This window comes from Ovis canadensis, chromosome 22 (genome assembly GCF_042477335.2).
Source record: "Ovis canadensis isolate MfBH-ARS-UI-01 breed Bighorn chromosome 22, ARS-UI_OviCan_v2, whole genome shotgun sequence".
In the NCBI taxonomy this organism is placed as follows: Eukaryota; Metazoa; Chordata; class Mammalia; order Artiodactyla; family Bovidae; genus Ovis; species Ovis canadensis.
Window position 1 is genome coordinate 52,131,153 of NC_091266.1, and position 24,530 is coordinate 52,155,682.

Genomic DNA, 24,530 nt, shown 5'->3' on the forward strand with positions numbered 1-24,530 from the left:
ATAATAAAACATATTAATTAATAAATATATCTCATCTATATTTACTATGGAATCTTATTCTTCGGGAATGAAGCAAAACAACATTTCCTAAAACTATCAAGTTAAAAAATAGTGGACTTGAAAATCGAGATTTATTTAGTATATTTTAGGTGAAGTCGCTCAGTTGTATCCGACTGTTTGCGACCCCGTGGACTGTAACCTACTAGGCTTCTCTGTCCATGGAATTCTCCAGGCAAGAATACTGGAGTGGATTGCCATTTCCTTCTCCAGGGGATCTTCCCAACCCAGGGATTGAACCTGGGTCTCCTGCATTGGAGGCAGACGCTTTAACCTCTGATGGTAAGGGATAAAAGAAAATCCTCAAATTCAAGTTGTCAAATAGCTCTAACCAATATTAATAAATAATCATAAACTGAATAAATTATCAATTTTGTGAATTGAATAATAGTAATTGAATAAATCATAATTATAAATTAAGATAATAATTGAATAAGTTAAACAGTATGAAATAAAGTTTTTAAAGCATTTATTTATATGAAACAAAAAAAACAGTTGACCCGTTTATTCCAGGCCCACAGCCCCCTGCCTCTGGCAACCCCCAGTCTGTTCTCTGTATCTATGAGCTTGATATATCATCATTATCTGATTTGTTTCATTTAGCACAATACCCTCGAGGTCCATTCATGTTGTTGCAAATTCCAAGATTTCGTTTTTTAATGGCTGAATAATGTTCGAATGTATAAATGTGTATTCTACAATTTCTGTTCATCAGCTGATGGAAACTTAGATGGCTTCTCTCCTGTTGCTGTTATAAATAACACTAAAATGAACATGGGTGTGCACGTGTCTTCTGAGATTCGTGTTCTTATTTTCTTCAGATAAATACCAAGAAGTGGGCTTGCTGGATCATATGGTAGTTTTATTTATTTACTTATTTGAGGAGTCTCCATACTACTTTCCATAATGGCTGTGGTGGTGATTTAGTTGCTTTGTTGTGTCTGACTCTTGTGACTCTACAGACTGTAGCCCACCAGACTCCTCTGTCCATGAGATTTCCCAGGCAAGAATATTGGAGTGGGTTACCATTTCCTTCTCCAGGGGATCTTCCCAACCCAGGGATCAAACCTGTGTCTCCTGAATTGCAGGCAGATTCTTTACCGCTGAGCCACCAGGGAAACCTGGTGAATGTACATATGTAGTATAATGGCTATACTCATTTATATTCCCACCAACAGTGCGTGAAGGTTGCCTTTTCTCCATATGATGCCAACACTGGTTATTTTTTTTTTTATAACAGCCATTCTAACAGTCTGAAGTGATATTTCATTGAGGTTTTGATTTGTATTTCCCTGATGATTAAGCTGTGGGCCTGCCATATATGGCCTTTATTGTGTTGAGGTATGGGCTTTCCAGGTGACACCAGTGGTAAAGAACCCACCTGCCAAAGCAGGAGATGTAAGAGACGCAGGACATGTATGATCTTTTTCATGTAGTATTGAATTCTGTTTGCTAAAATTTTGTTGAGAATTTTTGCATTGATGTCAATCAGAAATAATAGCCCCTAAGTTTCTTTTCTTGTGGCATTCTTGTCTGATTTTGGTATTCAGGGTATTACTGGCCTTGTAAAATGGATTGGAAGAGTTCTCTTCTCTGCTATTTTTTGGATGAGTTTGAGAAGGACTGGTGTTACTTCTTCTTGGAATGTGTGATAGAATTCAGCAGTGGAGTCCTCTTGTCCTTTTGTTTCCTGGGAACTTTTTGACCACTGATTCAATCTCCTTAGTAACTGATCTGTTCAGATATTCTACTTTATCATGATTCAGTCTTTGTAGGTTGTGTGTTCCTAGAAATGTATCCATTTCTTCTAGGTTGTCCAATTTGTTAGCATATAATTGTTCATAGTAGTTTCTTATGATCCTCTGTATTTCAACAGTGTCAGTACTGGGTTTTCTTTCAGTTCTGATTTATGTTTTTGAGTCCTCTCTTTCTTTCTTGGTGAGTCTAGCTGAAGGCTGGTCAATTTTATCTTTTCAAAGAACCAGCTTTTAGTTTTTGTGTTCATCTATAAATGAAAGTATAAGGTCATTGTGAAAAATGAATTAGAGTCAATGAATGAAAGAAATGATCAAGACCTAGTTTTCCCCAAACCTCTCATTTTAAAGATGAGTAAAGTGAGCTCCAGAAAGAAGAAACAGTTAAAACTGAATGAAACTTTGCTCTTACTTATACTCTCTACAGGGATTCCTAAGTGGTGCTAGTGGTAAGTAATCCACCTGCCAATGCAGATAAGAGCCACAGGTTTGATTCCTGGGTGGGGAAGATCCCCTGGAGGAGGGCATGGCATCCCACTCCAGTATTCTTGCCTGGAGAATCCCATGGACAGAGGAGCCTGACTAACTACAGTCTATATGGTCTCAAACAGTCAGACATAACTGAAGCAACTTAGCACATAGGCATATACTCTGAAACATTTTTCAGACTCCTGCTGTGTGCCAGGCATGGTACTAGGCTCTGGAGACACAAAGATACCTTTCATCAGGAGTTATAAGTCTTATAAGAAAAAGAAGACCCTCAGGGAAGACGCAATATCCAATCTTGCACCTCTGGCCCCTTTTAATGAGGACTATCCTGTGCAATAGTTCATTTAGTCTTCATAACCAGGCTGTAAGGTAAGTGGAATTATCTCCCTTTTACAAAGAAGGAAACTGAGACTCAAAAAAAGGTAAAATAATTATCCAAAGTCAGGGATGTAAAATGTCAAATCTGCACTCTGATCTGCGGTACTGAAGTCCACATGGTTATGGCTGTGATATGGAGAAGGGGTAGGAGAGGAAGGGGAATGGAGAGCATTTTTTTGAAAAGACTCTCCCTGAGTCACACTTGTTTAAAGATTAATTTCAATAAACCCTCTTAGTGTGAAACACAGCCATTCTCTGGGCCTGGTTCCTGTAATACTAACACTCTATCTTTTAGCTGCAGGGGAAGAAGTTTGCTATGAAAGGGTGGGATGCTTTAAAGATGGTCTGCCATGGACTGGGACCTTCTCAAGACAGTTTGCAGGGTTACCATGGTCTCCAGAAAAGATAAACACTCGCTTTCTGCTCTACACTAGACAGAATCCCAAAGTCCATCAGGTAAGTTAACTCGCTGCCTTCACACACATATTATTCTAAAATAGAAGATGTCTCTGCAAGTACAGAAGCCATAGATAACCTATTCTGATAGAAACTCTTGAGTTAAAGGAAAACATTTCTTTTTAGTGTTGTGAGCCAGATATTTCTCTCATTATTTGCCCTGGTATTTAAAAACAAAGATTGCTCTGATTACATGTTTCATATGGGGTAAATTTGATATTTCGTTCAAAGTATTAACTGAGAGCCTTCCACATTGTAAGACTGAAGAAGCAGCAATACCTATTATGTACTAAATTGAATAAACAAGACAGTGTCTTAAGTTTATTATACTAGTAGAAATGAGATATGTAACCAAATAACTTTATTGCAGCACGATTTTGGTCTGTGATGTAAGATAACACATGAAAGACTTTGGGAACAGGGAGAGGAAGGGATTACCTTCCCCTTTGGAGTGGGGAAGGGAGCCAGGAAAGACTTTGAGGAGGGTTTGAGGTGTGTCCTGAAGGAAGGGCAGTGTTTTCAAAAGCAAAGACAGGGAAATGGTGTGAACATACAGATACAGAGGAGAATAGGGGGTGTTTGATAAATGACACCCACTGTTGGATTAGATGAGGCAGAGGGGAAGTCTTCAAATGCAGAGTGAGTTAGAAACACAGTTTTAGAAACAATTTGTATAATTCCTGCCTGGGGAGATGGGCTATTACCCTGGGAGCCGTGAGTTCCCATTGTGAGTTTTTAGGAGGCTTTAGGACGTTTATTCCAGCTGCAGTGTACTTTCTGGCTTGGAGCTGGGAGAGCAGGGGTTGGGGGTGGGGAGCGGGAGGCATTGCCAGAGCATTTAGTTCTGTGCTGTCTAGTCGCTAGCCACATGCGGCTCCTGAAATAAAGTTAAAAATTCAGTTCTTCAGCTGCGCCAACCACATTTCAAGTGCTCAAGAGCCACACATGACCAGTGGCTACTGTGTTGGATGGCACAAATATAGGACATTTCCATCATCACCGAGAGTTCTATTTGACGGCACTGAATAAAAGCTATAGTGCAATTTGGATCAGACACAGAACTAACCTGAGCCAGAGTAATGAGAGTGAGTACGTTAACAGAAAAATGACATGCTAAACATCGTCAGCTGTCCTGAGATTTCACATATGCATGATAGGAAGAAAAATGACCCTCTTGTCTGAAAAATTTAGGGCAAAACAAAAAGTTCAATTTTTGACAGGTGAAGTTGGTATAGACTATTGGAGATGTTAGCTGTACAACTTGGCAGGCGGTCTGGAGCTACAGAAATACATTCAAAATCTTTTACCCAGAGGTGAACGTTGAAACTCAGCATGCATGAGATCTCAGGGGAGAGAACAAAGTATGATACGAGACCCAGGTGGAGCATCTATATGACGGGCAGGTGGGAAAGGGGCCAGGGAAGGAGCAAAAATCGTCTCCAGTCTTTACCTGCATCTATAACCTTGAGGCTTGCTTTCCACCAGACCCGTCACATGCTAGGGCAGGTCTCACCGGCCAAGACAGCCTCCTTGTAGGCCTTCACACCCTGCAAGCATAGCTATCTACTTACCAGACTCACACATACATATGTACACATAGCTCTTTACTGAAATATACCATCTGCTGTATAGATTACGGCTCTAGGGAGAGCAAAGAAGAAAAGAGAAGACCTTACTTTGAGTACAGAGAAACTTATAAAGAAAATGTCTTCAAAAGTTTGATTTATATAACTGTCAAAAAGCAAAAAGCATTACCCAGCTGTAGAAAGAAATGAAATTCTAATAGATCATACAATATCTTGCAAACGTTTTGCTAAACTGAATATGCCAGACACAAAAGGACAAATATTATATGATTCCAGTTATATAACATACCAAGAATAGTCAAATTCATAGAGATGGAGAGTAGAATAATATCAGTAGTTACTGGGGTCGGAGGAGAGGGTGATGGGAGTTATTGTTTAATGAGTACAGAGTTTTAGTCTGAGATGATGAAAAAGTTCTGTAAAGGTGGTGTTGCTTGCACAACAATGTGAGTGATAGTGCAAGTGAATTTTACTCTTAATGATGGATGAAACAGTGATTTTGTTATGTGTATGTTACCACATATTTTAAAAACGTAATACAAATGTTTTGGGGCACCTCTATCCATTTAGGACATTCAGGGAGATTTCTCTGCTCAGGACTGACTGTGTCCCCTGATGTTGACCCTCAGCCCTCATAGGACTTGCTGATCCTTTATGCTTCTGGACAGAGACACGCACTAGAACTTTGTAGAGCACAGGCAGTAAGACAGAAGGTGACGAAGACCAGTCTTCTGGCAAGGCTGAGCCCAAAGGGCAGTGAAGGGAACATCAGAAAACCGAATACTTTCCCAAGAAAGGGGCCATAAAAACAGTGCTTCCCACATCTTTCCCACTCCCTCGCATTTGGAAAGAATCATGTGTGACAACACAGATCTGTACCCGAATGTTGCAACAGACCCCTGAGGGTTTGCTGTTAATGTGGCTTTTAATAACAGCCAGGTTGGAGACTGAGTCACGGTGTGGAACTAAAAGCAAGGATCATCACGGGTTTGACCCATGTGCTATACCGTTTAAATTTGATTACCTTTGTTTATGAGGAAGAAGGAAATCAGGCAGTAGCTTAGCAATTGAGGCTTAGCAATTGGGGAGTTACCAAATAAGGAATTAGTACTCAAGGCTTAAGCAATTGGTGAATTGTCAAGGATCAATTTGTTGATGTAACTGGTCTTCTGAGGCGTAGGTCTCAGCTACTTTCCTGGAAGAATAAAACCAACTTCTTTTTCCCATGAATCTGTGGCTTCTTTTTCTTTCTTTCTTTCTTTTTTATTTTTTAAATTATGAAAGCATAGTATCCGTGACTTCTTAACCTTAAGTGACTCATTGCCATTGGCAGTTGTGATGCATAGTTGCGTAATTACAGTGGTTCCTGTGCCTGCAGCTTTTGTCAAGGCTAGAACATGCCTAACCGGTGACTATTTTTGCCTCACTTATAGGATGGGTCGATTCCATGTCGGTTAGGCTCCATGACTGCTCACAGATAAGAATGATAAGAGAAAACACCCCAGCACCCAGCTAAACATCAATACTCTACTCTCATCTCTAGATAACCTGTTCTGTCCTGACATCCTTTTTAGTTTCTGTCCTTGTGGCATCCAAGTTGTCTTCTTTTGATTCCATGATGCTGTTTGGGAGTTTCCCATTTTCTAAGTTAGTGTGTCATTTTAGAGCGGTGTGCTAGATTGAATGCACAGTGAACAAAGTTGTTTTGTTGCCTTTTCCTACATTAATAAATCCTTAATGGCTTTTGTGACAACAGAAAATGCTTGGATCCCATAATGCTTGTCAGATCCCCATTCTGAGGCTTGTTCGAGGTTCCACTTTTTCAAACTATTCTCATGACAGTGGAAAACTATACGCACTTTTTCTACTAAATGACCTTCCCTAAGTAGAGTTGTTTTTTTTTTTTTTTTTTTGGTGTAGAAATAGGAGTACAGTATGTATTTAAGGGGCTCCAGCCAGAGTTGAAATGGGCATTGAGTTCTTTTAAATACATAGATAAACATCTTTGCACTTGGATTTGATTATTTAGCAGAGAAGTGCTTCCTAAAAAGCCCCAATACAATAGATTTTATTATCTACATCACAAATCCTTCAGCTGGTATGCATCCCATCAGGAGAAAGCGCTATGATCAGATCACAACTTGAAAGCCCAGTGGTGAAGTGCACGGCTTTAGAGAGAGACCGTGTGGGTTTGAATCTTGCTCCAGGATTCATCAGCTGCAGTACTTTTGGACAAGTACAAATTACACCCCTTCCTAACCTATAAAGTTTGTACCTACCTCACAGCATTGAGAGGGCCAAATGAGCTATTCTACTGGGTACATACAGGGCTTCCCTGGTGGCTCAGAGGGTAAAAAATCTGCCTGCAATGCAAGAGACCTGGGTTTGATCCCTGGGTCAGGAAGATCCCCTGAAGAAGGGAATGGCTCTCCACTCCAGTATTCTTGCCTGGAGGATCCCATGGACAGAGGAGCCTGGTGAGCTTCAGAAGTCCATGGGGTTGCATAGTGGGAAACAACTGAGTGACTAACACTTTCACTTTTTCACAGAGAACCTATAATCTAGATAGATGCAAGTTTTATCTGTATCATAATTACTGCCATTTGTAAGCCAGCTTGGGATTCTCTTAATTTGTTTCCTCACAGTCTTTGAGAAACTTTAGTAAGTCGTATGATTAATTGTATATACTGTTAAACACAGGTAGCTAGTAATCAGTCATTCATTTCAGTTTCATGAGTATCTAAATTTGCTGCTTTTCAGTTTAAGATTACCATTGTCAAACTTGCTATTTGCTGATTTGATCTTTTATTTTTTCTCTACTTAATTGCTTATACTTTTGGCTTCTAATTTTTCTCTAATAACAAAATCGCTTAAATTAATGGTATTCTAAAGTCTTCAAGAATATTGTTATAAAAACCATCTAACAAAGTACAAGAAATACAAAACAATATTTAACACCATCACATAAAATATCTTAAATATGCTGTTGTATTTCATGTGACAAGAATCTAACCTCTACTCCTCATTCATAAAGTGTGGTGGACAGTCTATCTTGCCACCTTTGGAATATGCATCTAAGCCTCGAATAAGGTAGTTCTCATGAGTTACATTGACAACTGAAAAATACTGTACAAAAGTAAAGCTTACTGACATTGTAATTAAAACTGAGCCAACATTGTCTTACAAACATTACCTTAAAACCAAACATTTTGATTTCTTTTCCTTATGATTAAATTTGTATGTTGCATTCTGTAATGCATTAATAATTCCTTGGTACTTCTGCAATGTGTAGCATAACTATTTCTTTGATAAAAATGTATTAAAGATGGTTGTTAAAGTCAAACTTAGAGGAAAATTGAGTGAATTTAGAATAATTCTACTAAATGTTAAATAATTTTCAATTATTTTACCTTAATTTCTTTTCACCTGAAACAGGAAGTCAGTGCAGTTAATTATTTAACTATCCAAGCCTCACACTTCGAAACAGACAAGATCACACGTATCAACATACCTGGATGGAAATCAGATGGCAAATGGCAGCAAGTCATGTGCAGTGTATGATGTGAATAATCTCTTCTTTATACTAGTATTAAAGTTTTATATTTAATGTGAATGTACTTTGCAAGGTACTAATATGTATTCATGGAAATTCTCCATTCAGTTATTCACATTGGCCATATTCCAAGACCGCAGATGAATTACTCATTTCCCATTTATTTTCACTTATTATGAACTGTACAGATTATGATAGAAGATTTTTATAATTATTCTTAGTAAATTCTCATTTTTGACAAAAGATTGAATGGTATGATAAATTTCTCATTTAATTTAAGGAAAACATTTCCAAGTTCACTCCAGGAAGTTAATTTGCCTCTCTTCTACTCAAGATTAATAGACTGCTAACGTAGTAAGCAATTAATTATTTACAAGCCATATAGTGTGGTAGAGTCAGGCTGTCTGGAATATTATGGTTCTGTTGACTAGCTCTGTGGTCATGGGCAAGTTAATTAACCTGTCTTTGCCTAGATTGGCTTATCTTTAAGTGAATATTAAATAAGTTAATATATGGACAAGTGTTAGGACAGGGCCAAGCACATGGTAGGTCCTCAATACTTGCAGATGTTATTTCTTGTGGTAGAATCAGTTGTTTGGGCACTCTGGTTTCCTTTAATTCTTATTTTTTAATACTTACAATAAATCTTTTTAGGTACTGCTAAAAGTAGAAGATGTGAACTGCATTAATTTAGACTGGATTAATGGTTCACTGCAATATATCCCCGCGGTAAACAATCTCCGCGTTGTTGGTGCTGAGGTGGCTTATTTTATTGATGTTCTCGTGGTAAGAACAGTTGATTTCTTTAAAATTACATTGAACCAGCTTTGTATCATAACACTAAGACTTTGGGGGCAATTCTGTGTACTTTTTTTTATTAGTTTACACAAGTACCGAACATGTGAAATAATAAGTGTTGGTGTATGGTAGCCAAAAAGGGAAAGCAGACAATGGCACCCCTTGGACGGAGGAGCCTGGTAGGCTGCAGTCCATGGGGTCGCTAGGAGTCGGACGCGACTGAGCGACTTCACTTTCACTTTTCACTTTCATGCACTGGAGAAGGAAATGGCAACCCACTCCAGTGTTCTTGCCTGGAGAATCCCAGGGACAGGGGAGCCTGGTGGGCTGCCGTCTCTGGGGTCGCACAGAGTTGGACACGACTGAAGCGACTTAGCCGCAGCAGCAGCAGGTTCCTTCTTGGTGAAAGAAGTGCCTGTAGTTCTACAATTCGCCACTTGGTGGCAGTGTGCCTTCACCGGCTCCTCACCAAATCTATCCCCGCCCCTCCACCGCCCCTCCAGGTCGCTGCCTTGGTCAGCCTGGAGGACCATCTCGGTTCCTTTTCAGCACAATGTAAACCTATCCTGAACGATAAAGAAAGCGTTTCTGCGTTATGGGCGCTATCTGTGCAGAATGTGAAGTGCTTTTCCCCCACAGAAACTGGGTTCTATGGCAGTGAATTAGGTCCCTAGGCCAGTCCAGGTACAACTCTTGAACCTACACATTTTCAAAGAGAATAAAATATGCTTTGCTATTTATGAGGGCTATACTCTGAGACATTTATAAATCTCCAAATGCTCCACCATAATAGGAAGTAGTTTCCCATCATGCACTGCAGTGAAGTAAAAAATCTAAAGATTTATGACCCTTTCAGATTCTTAAGATTTCACTCCTTACAGTCAACAAATAGTTCACTCCACACTTGCTGTGGGCCGGGCTCCATTCTAGGCACTGGAGGTACACGGTGAGCGAGACAGCGTTTCTGCTCTGACGGAGTGTGGGGACAGGACTGTGGAAAAATACAAGGCAACGGGAAGGGGACTGGCAGGCGCTGCAGCTCACTTTGAGGGTCAGTCAGGAAAGCGGGCCCAACACTGAGCCCAGTTAGGACACAGGCTGGAGAAGAGTCAGGGAGCCAAATACTCACCGCTGCCCTCCCTCTTCCCTCTTCCTGCTCATCAGGGGAGGCTAGACTACAAGGAGGAACTTTGAGTGTGTCTTTGTCCACAGAGGATGGAAACGGATTATCTCCTCCTCAGAGAAAAACCGGGTCTAACTAAGCTTTCGTGAATTTCTTCCCTGATCCTGGAGCCTGAACTGTGGGCTCCTAAAGGCTCAGGAAATGAGCAGGAGGAGATTTTGCTGAACTGAAGGGAAAAGTGTTGGCTGATTTAAATGTTCAGTGAATTCTTTGCTCCCCTGGGCATAAGCTGCCTTTAGCCCGTGTGGGAGTGTGCAGGATGGTTTGGGACTCAGGAAGGATGAACATGGATTGGAAGCCACAAAAGAGTCACTGGGCTGATCTCCTTCCTGTTCCCAAGAACTGCAAGGCCTTTTAGCACTGGGAGAAAGCTCTGACAGAAGGCATTCCTCCAGCCCAGCTGATGCTCTCTCCCTCAGCTGGATAAGGATGTAGGTGGACATGGGGTTGCTTTGTCATTTTACTAGTCTCCCCATCCTGGGTGGGAGAGGGAGAAACACGTCAGCTCCTTTTTCATTTTAAGCCAGTTTCAGCCATTCTACCTGCCTTTTTTTTTTTTTAATGCTTGTTCTATTTTCCTTTTAAAATATCCTCTCAGAAAAAATTTGGATATTCTGCTTCTAAAGTACACTTGATTGGCCACAGCTTGGGAGCTCATCTGGCTGGGGAAGCTGGGTCAAGAACGCCAGGCCTCGGAAGGATCACTGGTAAGCCTGCCCTGCAGATGGGCCTTGGAGTTGTTCCTATTTGTTTGTGTACAAAGTATCAAATATCTGAAGACAAGGAAGTCACAGAAGCAAATGGAAGACAAGGGAAAACGTGACCCTCCCTAAACTAAAGCATGAAATGCTTCCAAAGGGTGAGTGTGGAATTCGTTTTCAAGAGTGTTCACCATAGCATTATCTGTGATGACAGAGGAGTGGGCCCTGTGGTCATCCGCCTGTTGGGGACGGCCGACTGAATGAGGACACATTCCATGCTTTGCGATTGCATAATGGCTTCTACACAGACTTGAGACGGAAGCTCCACGCTGGTCCTGCTCACCCAGTGTAGCTGGATTGCTGAACTGTTTTGTTTAAGCCCATGCTATTCCAGTTGCTAAAATTTTGGCTATTGTCCCTGAGTGTACCTGCTTCAGCAGCACATAGCCTGAAGTTGAATATTGTCCCTGAGTATAATGTTAAGCCTGAAAACAAGTTGCAAAGTAAGTCCTATGAACAAGGTGTTGGGAATGAGATTTAATTGCATCCCTTCCGTGTACTCTTGACTTCCAAATTACTTGAGTCCGTTGACTAGAAATCAAAATATCAGCTCCATTATTGGTAATGGGCTGGGCCCGCCCTTCTCTGTATCCCCCACCAACAGTCAGTCATCAAGCTGCTCGTCTCCTCCATCCTTCAGTCTTCTCCTGCATCTGCTTTGCGCCTCTTCATGGCCCAGTCACTGTTCCAGCTCAGGCCCTCTCCATCTCCTGGGTTTTTGCCATTCATGGCTGGTACCCTGCCTGGTTCTGCCTTCCAATGAAACATACGCAATGTGGGTTCGATTCCTGGTTCAGGAGAATCTTCTGGAGTAGGAAATAGCAACCCACTCCAGTATTCCTCCTGGGAGAATCCCATGGACAGAGGAGCCTGGTGGATTACAGTCCATGGGGTTGCAAAGAGCTGGACACCACTCAGAACAAGCTGGCACTCCAGTCTTACACAGCTATTGCCAGTGTCCTTATCTTTCCAAACACAGGCTGTGCCACTCCACTGCTTGAAACTTTCCATGGTCTAAAGCATCTGAACTTGTTGCATGAATGTTTCATGTTTCATCACATATTTTCATGATTCTGTGCCTTTGCAAGTCCTGTTCCCCCTCATCCTAAACACCCGCTGGTCCTCCTTTGAGAATTTTCTCAGATATTTCTTCCTCAAGACAGAGTTAATTTTCTGCTTCACACACTCTTTGAAATATGCCTTTATTATATATGAAGATACAACTGTTGTATCACAAAGTCGAAGTGATTATTCACGTGCCTGTTATTTCAGTAGATTCTGAACTACTTAGAAAGACTTCCTAGGCCTGGCACATAGTAGGTACACACTTTGTGTTCATCAAAAGAATACATTGCAGCTCTGGTGTACATACACACACACACACACACACGTGCTTCAATTTCAGATTTAAATTTAAAACATTTTTTCCAAATTCTAAATTGGGTTTAAAGTATTAATATATTGCCTCTGCAGTCTCTTGGTATAATGGGCTTTTCCTGCTGAAAGTTTCCTCTTTTCCCCAGATCTCTGATTCCAACTCCAACCCTAGCCCACCACTACCATTTCTACATAGAATATTAAAATTTGTATATTTACTCTGAAGTTGTTGTTCTTTATTTGGTCACTAAGTTGTGTCTGACTGGTTGTGACCCCATGGACTGCAACACACCAGGCTTCCCTGTCCTTCACCATCTCCCAGAGTTTCCTCAGACTCATGTCCATTGAGTCGGAGATGCCATCCAACCATCTCATCTTCTGCCACCCTTTTCCTCCTCCTGCCCTCATAATAATATTTCCCAGCATCAGGGTCTTTCCCAATGAATCGGCTCTGAAGTTATTGTGTAGCAAAAATCTTCTTTGCTAGAGTATGGAAGAAATGGGCCCAACTTGTACACATGGAATCTCATGGGCCCCAACAGCCTAGGAGGGCATTTCAGCTGTAAATTAAAAGGAAGAACATTGCCATAAATGTGTCAGAAATTCACACTAGGTTGCAATAAGTTTATGGAAATTTTGTTTTCCTGAATTCTTATTTCACAACTCAGATAATTTTTAACTCCAGTGTTTCCTGCCAAGTGAATTATCCTATTGAATAAATAGAAAATAATAAGTTTGTAAAGGCTCTCTAAACATCTGAAGAATCTACATAATTTGGATGTTGCGATCTATATTCCTTCTAAGTGCTTAGACTTTGAATAATCATGTTCCTTGGACAACAAAAGAACCGAGATCTCAAAAAAAAAAAAAAAGTTGGCTTTATAATATAAACAAGTTAAAAACAAAATATGGTAGATTTTAGGACATGCATAAGTTTCACCGACTTGATGGACATGAGTTTGAGTGAACTCCGGGAGATGTTGATAAACAGGGAGGCCTGGCATGCTGCGATTCATGGGGTCGCAAAGAGTCGGACACGACTGAGCGACTGAACTGAAGTTTCTGTGTCTCTGGTAATTCTCTATAACTGGTAGGCAGTTATCATAAATGGCTATAGCATGGGGGTTACTCAGTCAAGGTTTTGTTTCCTTTTATGTATAAACGGCGTCAGTGCTTTCCTATCGGAGAAGAGGTTATTCTCTATGCTGATACACTTGTGCATCCAAATACATACATACTAACCAACTCAGCTCCCAAAGGCTGCAGCTCTCATCCATGCACTAAGGGTCAGGCCTCCGCAACTCAGGTCAATTAAGAGGCTGAACCTTCTAGTTCTCCCTCCAGTTGATCTTCCTCCTGAGATCTCTTAGAACCACAAATCCAAGGTTCTCCCTTCCCTGCCTCTTGAAAATACTAGCTGTATTTTTTTAAAAAAACATATCTGGTTGCCTTGTCCTCACATCAACATCATTGAGGTGTACCTGCTATATTTGGATCCATCTCCACTGAACTCCTGACATTATCAGAAGATTGTATCTAATTAGCAATTGTACATTAGCATAAACAATTCTCCCTGGAGTTGAAGATTAATTGTGAGACAAATACCTGTGCATCTTTCTTTTAAGCTTGGATATTTTGCACAGATGCCTGTTGGTTTACTTCATTGACCCCTCTGTCTAATTTTATCTTTTCGCCTGTGCTCTGAGTCCCTGGCCAGCTTTGGGGACCTCACTGTCATTTGTCTGCTTTCCTCCCATCTTGTCAAGCTCTTTTCCCCAACCCTATTAGAACTGACGTGTCCTGGTTCCTGCTTAGACCACAGCCTCTTCTCACCAGTACCCTAGCTTGCCTCACTCAGATTCCAACTCCTCTAAAAGGAAGTGGCCATGTGTCCTTGAGGGCTGTGCTCTCCTCAGCCCATTGCAGTCTGGTTTCTTCCCCAGGCCTGTTAGCAAAACCACTAAGACCACCCAGGGCTTCTTAGTGGGACTCTTCCAGGCCTTTCCCATCTTTACTTTCCTTGGCCCCCCTGCAGAATTTGTCTCGCTAACCCCTCCTTGCTGCTGGAACACCCTCTCGTTGTTCCTGTGGTTCCCCATCTTCTTGCATTGGTTGTCCTTGGTTGTCTTTGTTCTTGTCTCTTTCCAGGCTTCCTGTCAGGTTCCTTTTCTTTCACCTTTCCTTACGTATTGGTGTTCTTCAAGGTTCTATCTAGGCCCCCTCTTCTCTCCTCTCCTTGCCTCCTCTCATTCTATCATTTCTTTCCCCATGATTATATGACTAAGAAAAATAAAAACAAAAATGGAATCCTATAACAGTCCATCATGCCGAGGTAATACACACCCCACAGCTGTGGCACATTCATTGCTCACTCCTGCTGCATTTTCCCAGGGGTCAGATACAGCTCAGCTCTGAGTCCCCTCTGCTCTGAGACCCAGTCTCCACTTCACAGCAAACAGACTTTGCTAAAATACAAATCTGACTGTAAACCTCCCCTTTGGCAAACTTGTAAGAGCTGCCCATCAACAACCAGGTCATGTCCAAACTCATCGTAGCTCAGGTGATTACATCTGGCTCCTGCCTGCAATGGTGTCTTCATCTTGCACAAAATTCTAAACCCTATGCACTGGCGCTGGCCCTTGAAAGCTAACTGCAGTTTCCCAAATGTGGTTAACTCTGGCCTGATGGCCACGTATACTCTCTGTACTCTTCCCAGGATGCTGCCTACCTTATCTTCACCCTGGCTGACTCTCTTACTCCCTCAGATCCCTGCTTGCATTTCTCATCTCTAGCAGAAGCACGTCCCAGTTTCCCAAGACTGGGTTGCCTGTTTCTTCTCTGTACTTGCGTAACACCTGCGCTCACCTGTCTCAGCACTGAGCACACTGAATTGCAGTGCCTTCCCCTCCAAGGGAACAGACTAGACCTTATTCCTTGGATCCAGCTCAAAACCCTGTTCCTGGCACATAATAAGTGTTTGATAAATAATTGTCAGATATGTAAATGAGGAGTTATGTGAATGATTGTAATATTTTAGAGAACTTAAATATCTTAACCTTTGTTTTAGTAGATGTTTGAATGGGAGACAATGGACTGAAGTCTGACCACCATTTTGCATCTAATATGTAACTGTCCGTTTTGCATCTAACATATGATGACCTTGTCAAGTCCCTTCACTTTCCTGGGCTTCAGGCTTTTGTTTGTAATACAATGAATGGAACTAAGTGAGCCTTAAATGAGGGCTATGATTCTGTTATTTTAACTGTGTTGCTTTGTGATTCATCTTTACATTTTAAAGAGTTCTTAGCTTTTATTAATTTCTTTTCCATATAAATGTTGCCTTTAAGGTGGTCTGCAATCCATAACCTTAGTTGTCTGTATGGTATTTCATGTACAGGCCCTAGAGAAGCTGCTCTGACTTTTCTGACTTTGTTAGCTGGTTTGGTATTGTCCAGACACAGCCTTGCTTGTGTGTAGGAATCTGACATCGCAGTATATACAGATCCTGCATTTATAAACACATCCTACAGTTTATGTGTCTCCCCTTCAGGCTGAGTGGTGTTTGACCTACATAAATCATATAAGAAAGAATACTTTCCCTTCACCATCTATCCTTCCAAAATAGCCACACTGTCAGTGTACTTTTGTATGTCTTAGTTTAATACACATTATGCTTTTTCCTAGGGTTGGACCCAGCAGGGCCGTATTTCCATGACACTCCAAATGAAGTCAGGCTGGATCCCTCAGACGCCAACTTTGTTGATGTTATCCATACAAATGCAGTTCGCCTCTTCTTTGAGCTTGGTAAGTTTTTAACACAAATCGAAAGTGCACTGAAAGATGGAGGAGAATTTCAGAAGCATGTATCTTGCTTTTTTAAATTTCAGGTGCTGGAACTATTAATGCTTGTGGTCACCTTGACTTTTACCCAAATGGAGGGAAGCACATGCCAGGATGTGAAGATTTAATTACACCTTTATTTAAATTTGATCTCAGTATTTACAAGGAAGGTAAATGCTTTCTAAACTGCAGTTATAAACTCAATGAGCACCCTTCTTGGATAGAATATGCTTTTGAATATAATATAACATAAAAATATATTTTAGCCCAAAACACAGTAGCATGTATGAAGTTCCCAGCAGCCATGAGGTCTGTGAGGCCAGGATCCATGTTTTAGTTAAGTCTATAACCCCAGGGTCTAATAGAATGTCTCACTAGTATGAACAAGGAGGATGTAGTCATCCAATAGATATGTATTGAGTGCTTACTATGTGCCAGGCATTATTCTAGGAATAGCAGATGTAGGAATGCATACAAAAGACAAAAATTAGTAGGAGCTAATACCCTACTTTCAGAGAAGGCAATGGTACCCCACTCCAGTACTCTGGCCAGGAAAATCCGATGGATGGAGGAGGCTGGAAGGCTGCAGTCCATGGGGTCGCTGAGGGTCAGACACGACTGAGCGACTTCACTTTCACTTTTCACTTTCATGCATTGGAGAAGGAAATGGCAACCCACTCCAGTGTTCTTGCCTGGAGAATCCCAGGGACGGGGGAGCCTGGTGGGCTGCGTCTATGAGGTCGCACAGAGTCGGACACGACTGAAGCGACTTAGCAGCAGCAGCAGCAGCAGCAATACCCTACTTTGCTAGAAAAACAGTAATAGAATAAGTGCTAAGGAGACCAAACAAAGAATGTAATGGGAATCTGATGTGTTGGTGACAGTGCAGGTGACCTAGGGGAAGGAGATTTTTGGTAGGGTGGACAGGAAGTCCTTACTGAGAAGATGACCTGAAGGAGTTAGCCATGCAGGTACCTGGGCAAAAAGCATTCCAGGCTGAGGGGTGGGAATGGCAAGTGCAAAGGGCCTGGGGCAGGAGCCCGTGAGGGTCATGGCAGCGAGGAGCCTATGGTGGCCAGAGTGAAACAGAGAGGAGAGTAGTAGGGCCTGAGCTTAGAGGAGGAACAGGGCAGAGGGAAACAATGTAGGGTCTTAAGGACTGTAGCAACGACTTCAGCTTTTACTTGAGGGGGATGGGAGCCATGGGAGGATTTTGAGCAGAAGAAGTACATGGTTTGATTTGCTTTTTAACAGAATCACCGTGGATCACAAGTTAATTTAATCACAAATTAAACAAATAGTATTTAGCCCTTTATAGAAGTTTCCAATAGTAATAATAAGGCACTTTATAAGACACCAGAAGGTTATTATTTGGGAGTTCCATTCCTCCCTATCTCTATATCATTATCATGTAAATAATGATATGTATCATCCATAATATATGATAAAGCACAGTAATATAATGTATGATGACATGATAGTAAATTTTTGGATGATTCTAAATATCCCACTGGCTGATCCCATGTGGTCAGAATGTCTAGATGATGTAATTATTCTATCTTCCATCTGGCAGTTATAGAGAAAAGAAACACAGATCATGGCATTGAGAGTAGCTTGAATTTCCTCTTCACTAGCACTAAGTTACAAAGTTTTACTACCTGTTTTGAAAGTAAATGTAATTAGAAATATCCATTTGCAGTGACTACTTAAAACTGGTAAAACTATAAATGCTCAAACTCAGAATTAAAGCCAGTTCTATCTAGTGTTGGTAAGCAAAATTCTTTCAAAAAAGACCTATTATAAAACTTCTTTCTCATTATTTGTTATATTATGATTTGAAATAATTTCTATTAGGATAAAGACTAATTTACATAACTATATTAAGTGTTATATACTGAGTACATGAAATTATGTCAAATAATTAAAATAAGCCTACATTTATCATAAGGTATCATTTTGAGATACTATAATTCCTACAACTTTATTAGATTACAAGCATATTTATCATTCATGTCTTCAGATGACTTTTTAGCTTCAAAATATTTTATTTTACATTATATTTGTTACTAAGAAATCATTTACTTTTAAAATTCATAGTTCCCTATGTTCTAAAGAACCATCTTGTCTAAACCACAATTAGTTATGAATACAAATTTGTATGTAAAGAAACCTGATATAAGGGAAGTCCTCCTCAAAAAAAGATGTCAGTTCTTTATCACTGCTATGTTGCATTTCTGAAATGATCTCAGTTATCTATTGTATAACAAACCATAGTGGCTTAAGAGAGCAATAGTTTATTGCCCATGATTATGAGGCTCAAGATTCAGGCAGAGCTCTGCTTTGCTATGAGTCCATTGGGTGAATGCACATGATTGCATCCAACTGGGAGCTGGGCTGGGCTGGGCTGGGCCAAGCTGGGTAGGAAGATCCAAGATAGCCTTCCATGTGTAGTGTTTTGGTACTAGCTCTCCTCTCTAAGTAGTCTGTTATCCTTCAGAGCCTCTCTCCCCAGCCAGTTCACCTGAATTTTTTAACATGGAGACTGGGTTCCAATAGAGCAAGAATAGATGATGGAAGGTCGCTGAAGACCAAGGTCATGATACTTGCCCAGTGTCAGTTCCTCTATATTCTCTTAGTCAAAGAAATCACAAGACTAGCCTATAACCCAGAAAGGTTTTTAAAAACCTTTATCTAGAATCATCCAAAAATTTACTGTCATGTCATCATCAGTTCCACCTCTTGACTGAAAGAGTAGTAAAATATTGCAAAGGGGTGAGGACCTAGGAAGGAGTGACTCTTTGGAGTCCACATTTATAGATAAGTGACTTGCCACATCTAGTGACTCAAAGGGGAGCCAAGTCATATAGGTCATGAGAAGAATAGCCCATGCCATGTAGTAAAAATGTTGTTATGTAAGGAAAAGAGAGCATAAATGACTGGAATGTATTTCAGAATACACAAATGTGCTTAGAACATTTATGAATTATCACAGTAATCCTAACTACTAGTGGCAGTAATGCTGTGCCTGACAATGACAGAACCAATTTGTCTATAGCATTCTTTCCAATACATTCCACCTGTCACATCTTGAAACTCAGCTGAAGGTGTGCACTGGTTAACCTTGCTGGCTGTTTTATGATTGAATAGGAGGGAGTTCAGTCATTCTCGCAGGAACAGGGAGACAAGAGAATTAATTGGTCTAAGGCAGAGATACTGTGTACACAGCGATACTTAAAACTCTAAGTGCTCATGTCAGATATCTGGGAAGTGTTGGGGATAGTAGTCTCAGAACACGGTCATCTACATTAAATGTCCCGTTAGACTCACACAAAGAATTATTTGGTACAAGAAGATGATATGTAATATTAATAAATGTACAATATCTTAAACTACACACAAGGTCTGGTGACCCAGATCCAAGTCAAGAAACTATCATTTAACATTACTTTTTCTAGGGAATGTTTCATACTATCAGTTATCAGTTCATTGCTACCAGTTAATCGAAAATTGTTTTCACAGAAGTGTTTTCCTTCTTTGATTGCAACCATGCCCGAAGTCATCGCTTTTATGCTGAAAGCATTCTCAATCCTGATGCATTTATTGCTTATCCCTGTACATCCTACGAATCTTTTAAAGCAGTAAGTAAAGCATTTTGCCATGTAATTTAATTAGCAAGTCATTTTTTGAAGCATGATCAGTCAACTGAAAATTAGAACATTAAGTATGTAGCAAAAGAAATGTATCTGCCATTTGGGTAAATAATAGATTCTTTCTGTGCTGAGTGCTGAACAGTAGCTGGGGTTGCTGAAGGGCTTAAATAACTAAACCAACTATTTGTATTCTGGTTGTTTCAGTTCGTTCGAATTATATCCAATTTTGCTTTTTTGGTCATTTGTTATGCAGTTATTAGATTTTGTGTACCAGGCATAAGTCCAGCACAAAAATTTTTGTGTGTATATATTTTAAATGTTATCCTCTAAGATGCCCTGAGAAGACTGAACCAATTAATAGCTACAATCAAACATATTACTATTTACCTGGAACATGAAAATTATTTTATTAAAATTTGACTATTCATACAGAGCAGAACTGAAGCATAGATAGCTCACAGGAATTCCATGCAAATCAATATACATTACAAAATACCAAATCTGATTTCACTTGAGTCATGAAGCACTTGGTGCCAGATATGAGCTGACTTTTTTTTTCATTTGCTTATCACTATGAAAAGGTAAAAAGAAAATCTATTTTGTAGCGTAAAGTAGAAAGATTTTCCTGCTTCTGCTTTAGAGACCTATCCCCTGTTTTATCAGGGTAGGAAAATGTGGGGTTTCAAACCAAAGTGTGTTATAAGCAATAGCATTTTGTGAATAAGAACAGTGTTGGGACAGGAGTAAGTATTTCCCTCCTGTTACAGATCAAGGTGAGTGAGCCCTCGGGTTGTCTTCTCAGGTCCTGAGCATGTCTTCCTTGTTCATAATGTGGCTGGTGAACTGTTATTCTCAGAAACCTTGCCAGATAAGCACTGACATTTCCCCTAAACCTCCTTCTCCCCTAACTCATCCTTCCTCAAGCCCCAGATGCTGCTCTTAATGGCTAAAGGGATCCTGACGTTCACTACATCAAAGGCAGGTGAAAGCAGGTTCTCAGAGTCACAGTATATTCAGAGTTAGCGGGGTTTAATCAGCTAAAAACGGGAGAACTCTAGGCTTCTATGCCGCATAGATGCTAATTATGGCAACAAACTAGAGAACATTAAGTCAATTTCCTTGACTTATTTTATTGTACTTTTATCCAACAGTCATAAAAAATGAGATGGAATTTTAAAAAATAAAAAAATAAGAGGGATTTTAGTGCCAGGCCATCTGATTCACATTCTTATGCCTTCACTTAATAGACAAACAAACTCAGACAAATTGCTTACTTCTCTGGGCTTTAGTTTCCTCATCTGCTAAGTAAGGAGACTAAAAACATAATAATAATATTTTGTGAGGATTAATTGACCTAAATGCACATAAAGTGCATCAAACAGTGCCTTGCACATGGTAAGCACTCACTCAGTCAATATGAGGCCTTATTATTTTGTTAGTATTTTTGTTCATTAAAAATGGTGTTTTAAATGGGGTGTTTTACTATAATCCTAGGCTTCCCCGGTGGCTCAGCAGTAAAGAATCTGCCTGCAGTGCAGGAGAGGCAGATTTGATTCCTGGGTTGGGGAGATTCTCTGGAGGAGGAAATGGCAACCCACTCCAATATTCTTGGTTGGAGAATCCCATGGACAGAGGAGCCTGGAGGGCTGTGGTCCATTGGATCCCAAAGAGTCAGACATGACTGTAGCGACTAAGCATGCACGCATGCTCTATAGTCCTTGCTTAAATATCCGTAGTTTGTAAGTCCGAAAGTTCAAAAACCTAAAATAGCAAATACTCCAACATTGCTATCCAGGTGTTTTAAAGTTAATATTGTTAGTTTTGCTTTAGATTTTAAAATACACAGATAAAATTTAAGTACCTTATATTCCATTCATGCCCTTCCCTAAGGCAAACTTTGAGGGAAATTTATATATGTAGTATCTTACTATACGTGTCTTTCTGAATTTGTTTTTAAATTAAATTTTATAAGATCTACATTGACATATATAGACCTATTGTATTTAGTAGGAATTCTGTAGGAATCAGCCACATTTTATTTATTCATTCCCCTGCTGCTGCTGCTGCTGCTGCTGCTGCTAAGTCATTTCAGTCGTGTCTGCCTCTGTGCTATCCCATAGACAGCAGCCCACAAGGCTCCTCCGTCCCTGGGATTCTCCAGGCAAGAACACTGGAGTGGGTTGCCATTTCCTTCTCCAATGCATGAAAGTGAAAAGTGAAAGGGAAGTCACTCAGTCGTGACCCCACGGACTGCAGCCCATGAGGCTCCTCCGTCCATGGGATTTTCCAGGCAAGATTGCTGGAGTGGGGTGCCACTGCCTTCTCCGATTCATTCCCCTACTAACGTGCATTTTGGTTGTTTGCAGTTTTCGTTATTAAAAGCAATTCTGCAGTAAACACCTTTGCGTATCTCCTTATGTACTTGTGTAGAAGTTTCTTTATGACATATAATAGAAGTGAAATTTTCAAAGCATATGTGCATTTCCATCTTTATTAGACATTACCAAATGTCTGTCTGCAACGCCTGTTAATTTATATTCCCATAAGAAGCAAATGAGAATTCCCCACTCCATATCTTACCAATACTTGGTGTTTCCAATTGCCTTAATTTTTGCAAATCTGCTGAGTATGAAATTGTATGTTGTTTTAATTTGTACTCCTGGCAGCTAGTAAGATTGAGCATCTTTTTACATAGCTATTGACTATTGACTTTCCTCTTCTATGGACTGTCTGTCTATTCATGTTATTTACTCATTTTTCTAACAGCCAGCCCTTTTTCCTTATCCCTCAGTTGTTTTTGTTTTATTATGTTTTGTTTTTGAAAACAGGCAGGATAGTCTATTAGGCAACTTAGTCATTCTTAAATGCATATACTTTATTTAGATATGAAAGATTTATTATAGTTTAATAATACATTCTGAGTTTATTGAAGGTCAGCATGTCTAATTACATTTTTAATTACCTCTTATTTTCTGTCACCAGGGAAATTGCTTTCATTGTCCCAAGGGAGGTTGCCCAACAATGGGTCATTTTGCTGATAGATTTCACCTCAAAAAAATGAAGCCTAATAGATTATATTATTTTTTAAACACAGGGACTCTTTCGCCATTTGCCCGTAAGTATCATAGCTGATTTTTATTGTAATGTCTTAAGGCACTTACCTTTAAATATTCAACAGTTTTTACTGAGTGTCTACTAAATCACTGGGCATTGGCCCAGACTCTGAGGATGCAGTGAAGAACAACACAGTGAGTTTAGGCTGGGGGAAGGAAAAGGAAATTCTCAGTTTCAACCCTGAGTAATAAACTTTCTGTTGGGAGATGCAAGGAAGGAATTTTTGCGCTCAGATCAGGGAGGCTTCCAAGGAAAGATGCCTTCAATGCTGATTCTTGAAAAGTGCATAACAGAGGGAAGGGAATAGAGTGTTCCAAGCGAAAGGAGAAGGCAATGGCACCCCACTCCAGTACTCTTGCCTGGAAAATCCCATGGATGGAGGAGCCTGGTAGGCTGCAGTCCATGGGGTCACTAAGAGTTGGGCACGATTGAACGACTTCACTTAACTTTTCACTTTCATGCACTGGAGAAGGAAATGGCAACCCACTCCAGTGTTATTGCTTGGAGAATCCCAGGGGCAGAGGAGCCTAATGAGCTGCTGTCTATGGGGTCGCACAGAGTCAGACACGACTGAAGTGACTTAGCAGCAACAGCAGCAGCAAACATAAGGAACTGCATATGAAAATGCCTGGAGAAAATGGAGAGCTGGAATCTAAAAAAGATCCCCCTACTGAAATTGTAGAGGCCAGGAGGAAGGCAACATGAAGCGGGTAAGATAAGAGAGGCAAATCGGGTCAAATAATGAAATTATGCTCCATATGGGAAGTCTGGGTTTTATCTTTGGCCAGGTAGAAGCAAAAAGGACCTGGGTGAGGGGTTTCCCTGATGGGCCAGTGGCTAAGACTCCATGCTTCCAATACATGGAATGTGGGTTCAATCCCTGGTCAGGGAACTAGAGCCCACATGCTGTAACTAAAGATGGAAGATCCTGAGTGCTGCCACTAAGACCTGCTGCTGCTGCTGCTAAGTCGCTTCAGTCTTGTCTGACTCTGTGCGACCCCATAGACGGCAGCCCACCAGGCTCCCCCTGTCTCCGGGATTCTCCAGGCAAGAACACTGGAGTGGGTTGCCATTTCCTTCTCCACTAAGACCTGGCATAGCCAAATAAATAAAAACAAATAAAAAGAGTTTTAATTTAAAAACAAAAGGAACTGGGTGAATGGGTATGTCAGTTCAGTCACTCAGTTGTGTCCAACTCTTTGCGACCCCATGGACTGTAGCATGCCAGGCTTCCCTGTCTATCACCAACTCCTGGAGCTTACTCAAACTCATGTCCATCAAGTCAGTGATGCCATCCAACCATCTCATCCTCTGTGATCCCCTTCTCTTCCCGCCTTCAATCTTTCCCAGCATCAGGTGTCTTTTCCAATGGAGTCAGTTCTTCACATCAGGTGGCCAGAGTATTGGAGTTTCAGCTTCAGAGTCAGTCCTTCCAATGAATATTCAGGAAAGATTTCCTTTAGGATTGACTGGTTGGATCTTCTTGCAGTCCAAGGGACTCTCAAGAGTCTTCTCCAACACCACACTTCAAAAT

The 24,530-nt window shown here is 40.6% G+C and overlaps 1 protein-coding gene across 1 annotated transcript in view; it reads left to right on the forward strand.

Annotated features, from left to right (window-relative positions):
- Positions 1-2,616: 2,616 nt before the first annotated feature.
- The window catches only part of PNLIPRP3 (pancreatic lipase related protein 3), a 28,428-nt gene continuing 6,514 nt past the window's right edge, over positions 2,617-24,530 (forward strand). The window contains exons 1-9 of the mRNA XM_069567422.1: positions 2,617-2,669; positions 2,915-3,134; positions 8,156-8,275; positions 8,928-9,059; positions 10,853-10,961; positions 16,077-16,196; positions 16,280-16,402; positions 19,752-19,870; positions 22,865-22,997. Of these exons, the coding sequence (XP_069423523.1) occupies positions 2,617-2,669; positions 2,915-3,134; positions 8,156-8,275; positions 8,928-9,059; positions 10,853-10,961; positions 16,077-16,196; positions 16,280-16,402; positions 19,752-19,870; positions 22,865-22,997 (1,129 nt within the window). The remainder of the gene's footprint in view (positions 2,670-2,914; positions 3,135-8,155; positions 8,276-8,927; positions 9,060-10,852; positions 10,962-16,076; positions 16,197-16,279; positions 16,403-19,751; positions 19,871-22,864; positions 22,998-24,530) is intronic.